Raw genomic sequence first — 15,507 nt, 5'->3', positions numbered from 1 at the left:
TCAATTTCCTGTACCTTTTCCCATCTTTTATAGATGGGCAAGCAAACCTGGAGAGGAGTGCTGCCTTCATTAATGTCATGCAGACTGTCATTGGGAGACTTAGGAATACAGCTAATGTTTCTTTAAAATAATAAAGAACAACAACCCAAACCTGCCACATTAGTATTTGCTGTAATGCTTTATGTTTTTCTCTTTACAGGTGACTGTTACAACTATTGGCTATGGGGATAAAGTGCCTCAAACCTGGATAGGAAAGACCATTGCGTCTTGTTTTTCAGTATTTGCAATTTCATTTTTTGCACTACCTGCGGTAGGTTACCATGTGCTTTGTCTGGCAATTTGGTCTTGGCTCATTAGTTGTTAGAGAAACTTTTGTTATTGATTCTTTAACCTTTCATTTAATCTGATATTATGGAAGCTTTGTATCCAACTTTTATATTGTAGTTCAATTATATGTACTTTGTAGAAGGAGAAGAGTTTCTATAGGTAGCTAAAAAAAGTAAATATGCAGTGTTTATTGTATGCAAACTAGAGTTGGCATGTATTTGAGAAAGAGATCTTTAATTCAAAATACTTTTTCTTCCCACCTAAGAAGTATAAAGGAAATTATTTCTCATGCTAATTATTTCTGGACCCAGGGACTTTGTGATGCTTTGGCTTTTTAAAGTATTTAACTCAAAGCTTACTTAAATGATTAGGCCCAGACTGAACTGTAGAGTTCTCATACACATCCTTCTTCTACCAAAGCTGCAAAAAAGGTGTCACTTGCAGAGAGACAGCAATAAGCAGCCAGGGATACAGATTGCAGCTCTTTGCCAAATTAGCATTTGTCCATGACCAAAGTCCCATTTTCAAAAGTGACCCAGGGCTGAGCTCTTAAAAATGTTTGCACTGAAAACAGGTTCCCAAGTGCTTTCTAACAAGGAACAAGGCACTTGAGTACCAAAGGTAAATTCAAAGTCAATGAAAACTGGACTGTGATCTGAAAACCCAAAATGTTCAGTGCCAAGGGTAGTTAAGGGTATTTATTTTTTTTTTTTTTACAAAAGTAGCAACATTCCTGAATTGTGTCATTAAAAACTTTGTGCAACCCAAAATGTGCTGTTAAAAGGCTTATTTTTCAGCAAGTTTTTCGGTTCTTTGATATGAGTAGTTGTTTTAGCAGATGTTAGTGTAGTAGTGGTGGGGATAAGAACAGAATGGATGATAAGAATATTTTTATGCTAGTACTGTCAAAAAAATCCTTCACAACATGAAATAGTAACTATTAAAACTCCAGTAGCTTTTTTAAATTAGTTTCTTACTTTAAAGGTACGCACTCTTTTGCAGAGGACGGTAATTAAATGTAGATTTGTAGACATTCCAACATCAGTTCGTCTTTAAAGCATATTTTCCCCCTTTTCCTCAATGAAATATCTTCCACATTTATTCTTCATTTAGAAAAGAGATCTGGTAAATTAAATGATCTGTAAGAAAAATGCCAAAAGCTACTACTTTGGCTGAAGAGTTGTTTTTTTTTTTTTCCTGAGACTTGAATACTAGCAATGTTTTCTAAATAATTGTGTAGCAGCCCCACCTTCACAGCAGTGCTTTTGTCTTTACCTGACAGATTTCCCTAGTCGTTTGTAGAAGTAAAACAACAACAAATGCCCCTTTATCAGTGTGTTTTTATTATTGAATTAACTTGTTCTGGTGAGTTGGCCCAAGGGGGAAATTTAGGATTTGAAGCTCTAGCAGCAAAGAGCTGGTAGGTAGTAACTATTGCACACTGCCTTGTTGCTGTTTTAAATAAGGGGAGCTGGCTGAGCATTAGTCAGAAGTAATTGTTGTGGCTAAACACAACTGGTATGGGTTCTGGATCCTTCATTTCCCAAATAAGCGGTGTTTGTGCATCATTAACTCTTTGATCTTTGCTAAATGAACATAATAGAAAGGGCCTTTCCTGTTCCTTTCAAAACACTTGATGATTAATACAGTTCTCAGAGGTTGAGCCAAGATCACTGACTGCTCTGACACCATATGTGGAAAATGAATTATGCTTTTGTTGAGTAGGTGTAATCATGTAAACTCATTTATAGAAGATCTCATTTTTATCTGTGTTACTAAAACCTCTGTTAAATATGTCTACAGCTATGTAAATTATTACATAAATTACTCTCTCTGTACTTAATTTTGGACTAAATTGTTGTACTATATTTGGATGTTATTTCAGCTTGTACACAAGCCAGCACTGTTAGCCCATGTCCCTTGTCCTGAAAGTGGATTAGATGGCCTTGTGTTGAACTCCCTGAAGTCCTGACTATTTTGTAATATTCCTTTTCCTCTTCTTTGTCTTCCCCTCCCAGCATGGCTTAACATATGTAAATAGAAATTACCATACTACAATTAAAAGGGCTTTCTTGTGACGTGAATCATGCTATGCCAAAACTTTATTTCTCATAAAAATGAAGTTAAGCACATCAGGTTAATATTTCTCCCTATTCTGTAGTTCCCCTGCAGAAGCATTTATGAGGCTTTTAGAGTGCATGAAATACCATTACTGCTTGCTCTTTAGCATTTGAGTCCAGCTGACTTAAATAGGCTTTGGAGGAGGGCATGATAGCATTCATGGTTTGTTGCAACAAGTAATACTGAGTCTAAAACTTAACAGTATTAAGTCATTTCCTCTAAATAATTAGTTGAGTTTTATGATGCTGAATAGAAGTTTATTAATATAATATAATTTGGCAAGCTTATATGTGGGTTTTTTCCCCCCTTTAAAAAAAAATATATATATCTGTGTTTTCTTTCTTCCTATAGGGAATTCTTGGTTCAGGCTTTGCCCTAAAGGTGCAACAGAAACAAAGACAAAAGCATTTCAACCGTCAAATTCCAGCTGCTGCCTCTCTCATACAGGTACTGATTTCCTGCATTTTGCATCCTATCATTTCTTTCCAGCTTTTTTTCAAAAATGTTGGCAGTATTTCCATGCCAGATTCCCATTAAAAATTGTATAGGAGTTATAAATGCAAGCCATTTAAATGGTTTTGGAAATCCCACCTTTAAAGTAAACTAGTGAGTGGAAAAGTTCACTCCCAGATCAGTGCAAACTGTTTAATTCAACTGTTTAAAAATTGAAGGCTGTCCTCTAGTCATTGAACATATTACCTGTGGAAAATGTTACGAAATTCTATGCTGGCAGTTGTGAAAAACAGAGAGGGGGTTTCATATAGAATTGTACTTTTGACAAATACTTTGTTGCTTGTGAAGACAAACGTCAGATATGCTGCATTTTCCTTGTGACAAATAAATTCTTAAAAATCTCAGATTTAGAAGATTTAAGTTAGAATGTCAAAGTAGGAAAATCTTGTCTGAACTCTACACCTCCAGGATAGGTGGCTGGGAACCACTGGGGTTATGAAAAACCAGTCTTTTCGTGTAGGGAGAAAAATTTTGATTCCCTCTGTTAAAAGTACGGTTGCAGTTCAGTGTCAATAAGGTCAATGAGATTTTATCCTTTACTTAGTGGAGCCAGCATTTCACCTTGGAGAAGTATTAATATTGTTTCATTCCAGGTTTTTGCAGCTTTTCCTCCATCACTTGGTGTCTGCATGTAGCTTTAGAAGCACAAGCATGGAATTTAAAAGAAATCTAGATGTACACTGAAGCCGTATCATTTTTACATTCTCATATGACTTATTTCTCTAGCTTCATGAGTGAATGTGGATTTCCAGGTCAGGCTCTTTATGGAAACAGTAGCTAACTGTAAAGTTTATGCTTGAAGCTAAACAGTCCCAGAGTTAATGTGAAAAAGTTTAAATTTAGGGCTCTGGTCCTAGCCAGAGATTAGCCAAAAATCTTCAGACTCAGTGTGTTTCATTTGGATTGCATGATCAGAAAAAGGTATGGTTTTGCAAAAAATGGATTTTTAGCATTCCCACTGATTCTTTTGGGAAATCAGTCTGAAATTATTGAGAAGCCTGTGATTGCAAGTCCAGAATGTTGTACTTGGCTCCATCTGAAACGTTAAGGAGGAATGGAGGATAGAAAATGAGTTCCTGACTACCTATTATTAATAGTGATAATTATGATTTACTAATATTATCGGACTTCAAAAGGCCCAATTTAATAAGTGCTCTGCAAATTACTTGCAAAAGATTATTCTTAAACCAAGCAGTTTATGAAATAAGTACAAGGCAAGACAACAGCTGAAATGAGTGATACTTTTTTCCTGTATTCTTGTTTTCTTCTAGAGTCCAGTTGTTTCTTCCAGTATATATATTAACCATAATGAGAATTATACCATGATTGTCTGATCCTTTACTTTCCAACCGCTGTCTGTTTTCCTCTGTCATTATGCCTTGCTTTATTTCTTTCTTCTAGTGTTTTCTGGCCTTTTCCACTTTAGATTTTGTGGATGTGTATATGTGTGAGTCCTTTTTTCATGTAGTGTGTAAATGAAGCTCTGCCATTGTAATTTGTAGACTAATTACTAATTAACTCTGATATATTTACCCATTTAAGAGAGAATGCAGGAGTGTTCTGTCTCTGGTTGGTCTTATTTCCTAGCCCTGCTTTTCTTCCTTTTTGTCTGAGAACACAGTATTGTAATCACTGGGGGTTAGCAGAAAGGAGGATTGGGTTTAGGTTTTGACTCCTAGTTAAACATTGGTTCTGTTCCCTCATGTTCTCAGTCCTAATTCTTTGTATGAATACTACTGACCACATCAAAATTGCTTTTTTTCCTAATAGTACTTTTGTGAGGTAGGGAAGAACAATTCTTGCTTTTCGAGTAGGAGCCTGAAACACAGGATGCATTAGGCAAAATGTTCAAAGTTAGAGAGGGAAATTGGGACAGAGCAAGAAATTCAATCCCAATCTTTTGAGTCCAGTCTAGATTTCTCTCTTATTATTTGTTTGTTGCTAAAGCGAACAAAAGTTGCACTTGTAATGACTGATCTTCTGTTCTGGTTTGCCCAGTTCAAACTAGGTGGTTTCTGTTTACTAAATAGGATTCTAAACCATCCAGAGTTTATGTTTCCGGGGAGGAAATTCAAGAATACTATTAAATAAAAAAATAACTGATGTGCTACTTGGAAATTACTTTGTAGTACAGATAGCTACAAATCTGATTGTATTAATTGTTCTGTTGCTTTAAACATTTGTTCTAGACTGCATGGAGATGCTATGCAGCAGAAAACCCAGACTCTTCTACGTGGAAAATATACATTCGAAAACCTGCCAGAAATTATCATTTGCTGTCACCCAGTCCAAAACCGAAGAAATCAGTAATGGTACCAGTAACTGACATTTCCTAGTTTTATTACTCTCTAGAGGCTATGTGTTGTGGTTTTTTTACAGATTGTTACTTGGTTTCAGAGTTTCATTTTCAATTCAGTTTTGGGATTTTAAGTATGCAAAAATTTTGAACTATAACTTAATTTCCTTCAGTTTCCAAGTTTGAGTATTTTAATGGATCTATGGGTCTGGAAAAGAGCAATAATGAACTAACTCGGGCACATCAATCAGTAACTTACTGCTGTTGTTTGGAAAGCTATAAGCAAAGGGAAAAAGAAAAGTACTATTTCCAAAAGAGTAACTTTTAACTGGTTTTTAAAACAACAAATCTGCTGTTTCTCTTGGATATTGATTTTTTGGCTTTCTAAATTTCTATGGTGAAGGTATCTTGTGCCTACATACAGTAGTATTTTCAAATCAACTGATTCCATAAGTTAAGAAATTCTTTGTTGAAAAAAACAGCTGTTATTATGTAATCTTTAGATTGTAATTATTCTAAGAGTATTGCACAGTAGCCTCAAGTTGGAAGGACAGGACGTTGTGCAAAAATCTTCCCAGTTTCATCTAAGTTCAGTAGCAATGTATCCATTTGCTTTTTGCTGAAAGTATGATTTATTGCATCCATAAAAGGGTAAAGATATTCTAGAATATACAAACTGTTTCAGAGCTAGCAGTTTGTTTTTTTGTGCAGAATTCTAGTGATTAGCTAGTTTTGATGGGATGGGGGGTGATCATACAGAGAAACACAAAGTGTATCATCAGGAAAAAGTAATCGGTCAGGAACTCTTTTTAGTGGTTATAGCTCACTGGGGACTGCATTATTATTGAAGACATTACTGAAGAGACAACTAAGTATTGCTTGGTTTGAGTAACTTAATGTATGTGCATTTTTAGGTTAAAAAGAAGAAATTTAAGTTAGACAAGGACAATGGGCCTTCTTCTCCAGATAGAATGTTAACTGTTCCACAAATCACTTATGACCACGTGACAGAGGACAGGAAACCTGATTTCAGTTTTGAAGCGTATGAAAATTCTGGTAAGAAATTCCATTATAAAATGCCAGTAACTGTAGTATCTGTAGGAGAGAGGATGAGGAAAGAACAAACTCTTGTCATTCTAAAGCATGAATACTTTGCTTTTTGACTTTGGTTGCTGACTTGGCTGGGTGAAATTCAACCATTCCTTTAATGAGCATGCTCCACTGTAGACAAATTAAGATCGTTGTCACTGCTGCCTGCTAGAAGAGCTGTAGTCTCTGAGGCTGGTGCATACATCCCCCGGTTCTGCAATTGATTGAAACTACAGGGATTAGCTGTCAGCTTTTCCATGTGAAATTTACCCAAGATGTGTTACTATTGTGCTTGTACCTCAACCAAAAAGGTTTGACACGTCTTGGCTGCACTGAACATTAGTCTGCTACATGAAACCATCTTGTGCTCCTGCCATCTGCTCAGTGGAGCAGGCTATGAATCAAATTTTGAAAGCAGAAGTACTTAAGATAAATGTGGATCCATCTATATTAACTGTCACTTTTCAAAATGTTACCGTATGAGGAAAAAGCAAGGGCTTTGATAGTCACCTTAAAGTTAATAGCTTGGTTATAGTTACTTTAGCTGTAATGAACTTGCAAAATAACTCTGAATTTACAATGTGGCTCTTTTACAAAAGTACTTTTATTAGAAATTTTTAATGTGTATTGCTCAAATTTTGGCAGCAAGAATGAGGTTTAATTTTTACAGTGTGTTTTATTGATTATGGACACCTTAAGTACTTATTCCTCAAAAATTTGGCTGACCTGATTAAGCTTAATAATAAGATAGCAATGTGGCCTGGCACCAGGCATATTTTAATTCAAGAAGAAAGTCTCACCTTCCATGTACTTTTTTGGTACGCTTCTGTCTTTGTCTTTGTTCTGTAACATCCATGCTTTTCTACTCTTTCTTGGCCTCTATTAAGAAATGATTGCTAATTGCATTTGGTGGTAGAAATGATATAGCTGTTAAAAGGTGGATGAGTACTAAATTTAGTCTATGTCTCAGGCTTTGAGTACAGATACCTTTCTTCAAAACAATCCAATGAATGAACTGTACAAATGCTTTGATTTGTAAAGTCCCACCTTTTATCACTAAATTTTTAAGTCAATTAAAGGGCAATATCATTTGCAGGCAGCACTTCAAAAATCAGCTCTATAGCTTTCAATAAAATAGTTTTCTCAAATTTCTTCTGATACTTATCTTTTTTCTTTTTTATCTGTGTTCTGCTCTCTCTAAACTGTTACAAGTATACAGGACAAACAGGAATGTTAAAATTGCTTGGTAAGTTGAGGAAAATAATTCTATCTATGGCATGCCAGCTTATGACAATGTAATGTTTGCAGTGCTTTTCATGTGTGTCTAGTGCCATATGGTTTCTTAGAAATCTTTTGCAGCTGAGGAGATCTAGACAGACAAAGTACGTTCTCATACTTGTAATCACAATTGCACCCACAGTTTCATTACAAAAAGAAAAGTGAGCACTCATTTATATAAATAGATGATCTCTTCTTTTATACAAATAAGAAAAAAATTGCTCATGTATGTATAACCAATAGAAAAAGATAAACCACATATAAATAAAGTATAAGTTATCTGAGCATATAGCTGAGAATTAATTTTTAAACAGATTGGTATGAAAGAAAAATTTCTGGATTTGAACTCTAATATTGTGCATTCTGAAGTACATGCATCTGTTCCTGTAAAAATGCTCTGTAGATATTTGTGAACAGATGGGGACCCATAAATTAAATAATTTATTTTACTGTTTTCCTGGATTCTGTGATCACTTAAGCAGCCGTATAGCCCTGTGATGTTTCTAATGTGCTTGCTTAGGCCCTTTCTTAACAATTGAGTGTTCCCCAAAGGCTCTAGGATTAGAGCTAGGTCTGGGCAAAAAGCCTGTGATGTAGTGAGAGTGCTGGGAGCCACCTGTAAGTTGCCTGCTCTGTGTCCACTGAAGGCAATAGAGGCTTCTTTTCAGTAATCAAGTGCAAGGATGCTCAGGCTTGGATTAAATTCTCTGAAAATACAATGTTCAGTTTCTCCTCTGAACCCACATGGAACACAGGTGCAATTAAGGTGGTAAGACAGCAGAAAACAAACTGTAGCCCAAGCAGTGCATCTCTGTTGGGGGTGAGCATGGTGGAACAAGCTCAGGAGAGCAGCAAGAGCCATGAAATCACCTGTTTTACATAAATAAGAACTTCCATCATCTTAGGGAAAAATCAGAGGACCTTTGCCTGCTACCAAGGGTTATGGTTCTGTTTCTTAGCCAGGCAGTATGAGCTCAGTGAACCTGAGAGGTTACCTAACACTCTTCTCACAATGACTCAAAGAAATAAGAAGAGAGAGTGTATTTGTACTTACTGTGTATAAGATTACCTATACAGAAAACTGAAGCTGCCAACTCAAAAGCTCAGAAACAAGAAATTAGGAAGTATGAGGAAAAAGGATGCTCATTCAGCTTTAATTTGGTCTTCATAAAGCCTCTAGTCACATATCCATATGCTGCTTTCTCATATTGAGTAAATTCTGGTTCTCTCTTTGGGCTGTCTACCAATATTCAAGTCTTCGCACTCCTGGATCCTCCATCTGGCTTCCCTGCCAGTATCCTTGTGCAGCCAGAGATTTCCACCTATTTTTCTCCCCTCTTCTGTTCTCCTGGCATCATCAGTTCAGGAAAGACCCAAGAGCTGTGGCTGGAGCATGCCTAGCACTGACAGAACACGTGTAAAATGAAGGTTTTTCCAGATTTTTTTAAACTCAAATACAACAAGACAACACCTCGCTTGCCTGAAATTTTTCACCATGAAATTCAGCTTGAGGCAGGCACTTGGCTTAAATGGTTGGAGTGGGGCAGGTTCAAATCCTTTTTATGGGATATGTCAGGCAGCTTCGAATATGGCTGGCAGTACTGGTCTGTCTGCCTGCTGGCACTGACATCTGACCAGGAGCTACTTACACCCTGAATGGTATGAACCACAGCAAGAGGGGTCTGACCCCTATGGGGCTGTATGCTTTGGAAAGGGAAACACTTGGGGAAACCCTAAAGTCAGGAAGGAAAAGCCAAACATATAGATTACTTTCCTCAAAATGGGACTGGCATGTAGGGAGGAATATCTTGCAGCAGGTGCCACTGTCACGAAGAATGGGTTTGAAGAGACAGGATGCCTCCCCTAGTGGTGGCTTAATATTCTGCTAACATGTAACACAGAGTTCCATACAAATTCTTTTCCACAATATTTTTTTATGTTGTTTTAAAAGACATCAGGTAGGACATACTGTATTTTAGGTGTGTCTGCATCTCCTCAGCTGCTTGTCTGGAGCTTTTTTTTCTATTTTTTTTTTTCCCCCCTCTTCTATCTCTCTTTGTTTTATGTCTATCTTTACCCTGACTCAGATTGTCAGCGCTCCTGGCCATCCTTTTCCACAGACCAGCAGTCTTCCAGCGCTCCTTCCTCTCCAGGTAACGGTCATAATATTTCATTGCTCCATCACCTTTATTAATTACTAAATCTTTGCAATGCTCTGTCTGGAGTTGCCTTCTGTGGCACAGAAAATTATAGTGCTGGGTTTTAAAAAAAGCATAGGCATGTCAGAAGAATTTGGAGTTTGGAAAGGTTTTCAGATTGTAAGTTGCAAATGTTTAAATTTTAAAAAAAGATTTTTTCTGCAGAACAGAGTTATTTTCTAAATATGTTAATTAAAAATCAGATTTTTCCATGCAAAATGCTTTGAAGTGTTTTAAATTTTTTGTCTGTGCTTGCAAAAGAGTAAGTGTAAAATATGTTCTGTCTTGCTAGTCAAATACTTCACTATCAGGAAAGCATAAGAGTTGTGTTGTATATCAAATTGTTGAGTTGGTAATATAGAGAACCCCTCAGTAATTTCTTGCTATTGTTATTGTAATCCTCTATGAGAAGTTCATAGAATCATAGAATAGTTTGGGTTGGAAGGAACCTTTAAAGATCATCTAGTACAACCCCTCTACAATGAACTCGGAGACCCCTGCATTATCATAAATATCCCTCGCTGCATCTGCTTCCTGTTTCTTTTCACTCATTATTTTCCATTGAAAATGAGTTTTTAAAGCTTCCTTTTTTTTTTTTTTTCCTTCAGCCTACTCATTTAGAAATTTAGTCTCTTTTTAAACATACTTTTTTTTAACACTGCTTTGTGAGAGAGACTCCTCCAAAGTCAAATGGCTATGAATTTATCTTTAGAAATAAAAAAAATATGTTGTGGTAGCATATGCTCCCTGGTGCTCTGCTTGAACCTTGTTTCAAGGCCCTCTGTGGCAGGAAAGCTCTCATTAATACCATGTGCTTCCCTTGGTCCCTCCTCTCTCTGTGTGAGCAGGTTTCACAGTAGTGTTTTGGAGTGGTTCCTCCTTTGTGTTGGAAGGAGGAATGTACATTTAAAAATGAAAGCATAAGGAGCAGAAGGCTGCAGTGTTCACCAGAACAGTCTGATCTGGGTTATGATCATCTTAGAAAATTTTAAAATAAAAAGAGGGAGTGGGATACCACATTTGCCTCATATTAAGCAGCTTCTCACTCCTGTATTCTCAGGTAACAGCACTTTCAAATAGGCTGAGGGACAGTCTTGATGACTTGTTCCTTTTTCATTGTGCCACTCCTCTCCCCTTCCAGGGAAACTGAAAAGCAATATGTGAATGATCCAAGAATAGCTGTTTCTGCAAATCCACTTGTGTACCGTGTTGTGTTGTATCTCATAAGCACAGTTTAGTGAGTTCAGCAAACACTTCACGTGGCTTTAGGTTTAGCAAGTTTTATCACTTGTCATCAAGAAAACTAAAAATGCTGTGAGTCATCCTTTCCTAGAAACTGGGAAAGTTTCATATGAATTTTGTAGAAATGGAAACAGTGAAAATTAATTTAGTGAAAGCCAAAAGGACTCTATTTTAATGAGCTTTTCCTGCAAATCTGAACTATTGTGTTTATTTCACAGCCACTGTCTTAGATGATGGTTACAGCAAAGTGATTAAATAACATGATACTAAAAGCAAAACCAGGAAGCTCACATTTGTTAAAACTTACTGGATAATTTTCATTTTTAAATGCAAGTGGTTCATGCTTTTAATTTGTCTTTAAAATACAATTTGGTCCCCTAGCAGTTGTCTTGGTGTGTTTTTTTGTTGTTGTTGTTGGTGGTGTTGTTTTTTAAATTGTGATTTCAGAGGTCTTCCTCTCCTGTTATAACTTCTAGAGAACCTATTGTAGAGATCCTATTGTAATTTTGAATGACCACATTCTTGTAAAAGTTTGAATCAATTTCTGCCATATGAAAATATCTACTTACTTAAGTAAAATGATTGCATTTTAAAAATAAATGTTTCCTGATATTCCCACTTCTATTCTCATTAAATTTCAGCTACATTTAAGTTAGCTGTTTCTGCTGTATTCCTTTAGCTCTCTTGTTGCATTTTGTCAGGGCATTATTTACTGTCACATTATAAAATATTTTCTTTCACACAGTAGAGACTTCATGAATTAGAACATGATAATTATTTTATTTAATGATCCAGCCAGTTGCACAGATAAAGATTTCTATGGTGGTGCCACAATCTAGCTATGATTTCTACAGAATTTCACTTTTTTTTATTTTCTATAAGATTAATTTACAAGAATGTATAGATACAATAGTGGTTTTATTCATATGCAAATATTGTGGCTTCTCTAAAAATATTAGGACCATGCTAGAAAAAGCATTTAGAGTTCTTAATGTTAGAGTCTGGCAGAATTTAGGAGCCTTAGTTTAAAAATGAAATCTGTAATACTCTATCTTATATACTGGATGCATGAAAGTTTTTGTTAACAAGTAACTTCGTGAATAAAACATTTCAGTATCTGAAATTCTCATTTTGTCTCATACATTTCAGTATCTGAAGTGATCTTCCCACTAAGGACCTCATCTCGGATGAACTGAATATCTTACTATCTGTCTTGTGTCTGGGCTCAAAGATGAGGCTCAGACAGTGCTTGAGAAGAGCTGATTGCTCACTGTGGAAATACCTAGGGTCCTTTGTTGATCTGGGCCTGCTTTCTTGATCTTAATCAGTAATTACACGCCAGAATAAAACACAAAGTAGATACGATATAAAAAGGAACTGATTTTGTAATTGAATGCGCTGTTACTGTAGAGCGGTGGTCCATGGTATGGCTGAGTACTGTACAGTAAGTTTTATAGTTCGTGAAGCTCCCTGTGATATAGGTACTCTATATTCTAATGTATGAGAAGTATGAACACAAAAAAAGAGAAAAAAATTATTAGCTTTAAGTCTTTAGAAGTTTAAATTCTTTGGGTAGAAGAGGAGTTAAAGTTTTACTTTTCCTGAACTTTTCTGTATACGCAATCTTTTGTAGTAACTTCTGTTCTCAATATTCTGTTAAAATTTCTGAGATCCAAATGAGTGTTAGACCTTTCTTGAAAAAGCTGAATACTATTGCTTTAACTGTTACCTGCATGTTTTCTCACAGTGAAAAAAAGCCCGACGTTTTTAGATGTGAACACAGGACCCTTCATCAGGACCAACAGCTTTGCAGATGAACTTGACCTGGAGGGTGAAACACTGTTGACCCCAATAACTCACATCTCACAGTAAGTCAAGGCTATTGAATTGTGCATTAGTTGACTTAGACAAGAGAAGCCAATTCAGGTGGGAGGAGCTGAAATATGGAGCTGATAGGGCTATCTCAGATATTTGCGTCAAACTTTTTACCTTGAAGTTGGTGTATACTGTTCTGAGTGCCAGTAAATCTTCGTGTTGACCTAAGGAAAAGTTCACTTGGCTGTGACACAAGGTTTTAGGTTTTAGCAAATGTCTCTGAGCAGCTGGTGGTTGATAGCCTCAAGATTTTCACGTGGAGACAATGTGTGGGAGTACTTGCCTGTTGAGAATTATATCACTCCCTCAACCATTTTCCAGTGGAATAGCTGTAAAGTGTAAATTTTGAAATACTTCTTATGAAATATCAGCCTTTCCATTTCAGCAGCACCTTCTTTAACAGTCAACTGATGATTCTCATTGGAAGAAAAGATCTGGTTTGATCTTTATTACTTCTTTGTGGTATATAAAAACTGATTTGAAATAGGCCTGTATTTTTCACTTTGTTTTAATTCTTTCCTTTTAAGAGAAGATTTTCCACGTCTTTTGTGCTAAAATGTTATCTCCAGGTTCTCAGTTTATTAAAAAAAAATTGACAATTGCAAAAGATTTTTATTCAAATGCTTTAAAAAAATAATTCTTCTGCCATTGCTTAATTTGAACTCCAAATGCTGTCAAATCATTATTTACCATAGTAGATGTGTGACAGTATGTCCTCTAGCAGAGGAATGAGACAATTTTTTCCCTTCCTATTCCTAGAAATCTGAGGATTTCTGCAGTGAAACCACAGATTAAAATTCTTGGCAAGCTTATATTTCTGAGGTACAAAACATGCAGAAATTCCTGCAGCTTATTTTCAGGCCTTCTGTCTATATAGCTTTAATGGCAGAGAAGCATGAAAGTACTTCTTATAGTCACTGAAGACAGGCTTCTTTTTTTTAAAAAAAAAAAAAAGTAGGTTTGGAGGGAGTCTTCCCTGCCCCCCAAACAAAAGGACTTTCCTTTTCAGTTGAAGCACCTATGTGAACATGTAGTTGTAGACAGGATTTAGGAGACTTACATTCTGGAAGATTTCTTAGTGGTACAAGCAGGAGGAAGTAATAAATTTCCTCAAGCCTTAGACAAGAACAACGGAGCAGCAAAACCAGATCTAGAAGTTTCCTTTGTGTAGCTTTTTTTAAACTTTAATTTATCACAACATTGCAGGCTTTAAGGTAAATAAGCTTGGGTGCTAGGAGTTTTCATTATTCTTTTTGGATCTAGGAATGATTTAGTTATTTCTCATTGTCACCTTCATTGATAAATTTCCAATAATACGGTGTTCCATCACTTTTAAGTCCAACTTGTGTAACATCTGAGATTTATTTTTTTTTTCTATTACTTGTGGGAGACCTTAGCATATAGGTAATGTCTATCAACTGAAGAACCTTACTAAATTCACACCCTAGTCTTTTAGTAACTTATACTTTCTCATTTACTTCCCTAATTTTGATTGTAATGTTTATTGAAATCTCCCTAGATTACTCTAGGTCATGAGTGATGGGGTACTACAAAACATGTCCCCATATGTGGCTTCACTTGGTAGGATTGGAGAAAACACATGTCCCCATATGTGGCTTCACTTGGTAGTCATTGTTTCTCTTACGGAAACAATGGAAGTCATTGTTTCTCTTAATACTTTGGTTTTAGATTCAAAACTGGATAAATTGGGTTAAATGCAAAACTTTGTTGGCAACTTGTTAAAAGGCATGAAACAATGCTAGATCAGCCTTATAGATATAAGGGTTTGGCAAAAAGTTAGTGAGAATCCTGTTTTATAATGTCAGTTGGAGTATTGCCATTTAGGTAACAGATATTCCCAAATATTATGAAATGTAAAATATTCTAATATTTGTTTTACTGTGGGGTTGGACATTCTGCTTGCACCTGAAGCAATTGAGAAGCAAGCTGCTGTGCTGCGTTTCACTGCGTACCTGTGTTGTTGGATGCTGAAAACCAGTCAATTTCCATTAATTATTCCGACAAATCCTTCTGTTTCATTCTTTTTTTTGAAGTCCTAGGAAACAAATGTTTATGAGCTGGTTACACGTGTCAGTGGGACCTGCGTTAGACATGTGGGCATAGAATTAAGGATCAAATTTAGAATTATGCAATAGACATATCTCTGTGTGCAAAGCCACATACTAATTTTCTGTGTAATTAAAGGGGTTAGTCATTTCAGATCTGTGTTAGTGTGTGGTTTTAATTCAGGCTTTAAAGTTATGCTGTGACTGAGATAATGAAGGATGAATTATTTTGTTCTGATATCCCTAGTTGTAAAGCATTTTATTTCCTTAAAGCCATCATATATACTGAATAATCGCTCCAGATTTGTTGATAAGGAAATAAGCAACCATATGCAAATCTAGTCCCAAGTGCTTAACAAAAATATAGCACCAACTATGAAAACAAATTAGTATGGAGAAGTCAAATTAAGTGCGAATGTGTCTAGTTTTATGTCTTAAAAGCAATTCATACTCTATCAGAACAGAAGCATGAAGACAGTTTCAGAAGCAGAAGCATAGTGTA

The 15,507-nt window shown here is 36.0% G+C and overlaps 1 protein-coding gene across 2 annotated transcripts in view; it reads left to right on the top strand.

The window, feature by feature from the left end:
• Window positions 1-15,507, top strand: part of KCNQ1 (potassium channel, voltage gated KQT-like subfamily Q, member 1) — a 365,443-nt gene that overhangs the window by 102,511 nt on the left and 247,425 nt on the right. Inside the window, exons 7-13 of one of the 2 annotated variants that reach the window (XM_014959919.1) lie at window positions 200-310; window positions 2,800-2,895; window positions 5,151-5,273; window positions 6,172-6,313; window positions 7,566-7,592; window positions 9,712-9,777; window positions 12,812-12,932. In XM_014959919.1, the coding sequence (XP_014815405.1) occupies window positions 200-310; window positions 2,800-2,895; window positions 5,151-5,273; window positions 6,172-6,313; window positions 7,566-7,592; window positions 9,712-9,777; window positions 12,812-12,932 (686 nt within the window). The remainder of the gene's footprint in view (window positions 1-199; window positions 311-2,799; window positions 2,896-5,150; window positions 5,274-6,171; window positions 6,314-7,565; window positions 7,593-9,711; window positions 9,778-12,811; window positions 12,933-15,507) is intronic. The other variant, XM_014959920.1, reaches the window with a different exon arrangement.

This window comes from Calidris pugnax, unplaced genomic scaffold (assembly GCF_001431845.1).
Source record: "Calidris pugnax isolate Ruff unplaced genomic scaffold, ASM143184v1 scaffold435, whole genome shotgun sequence".
In the NCBI taxonomy this organism is placed as follows: Eukaryota; Metazoa; Chordata; class Aves; order Charadriiformes; family Scolopacidae; genus Calidris; species Calidris pugnax.
Note: the sequence above shows the minus strand (reverse complement) of the source record. Positions and strands in the feature narration are given on the sequence as shown.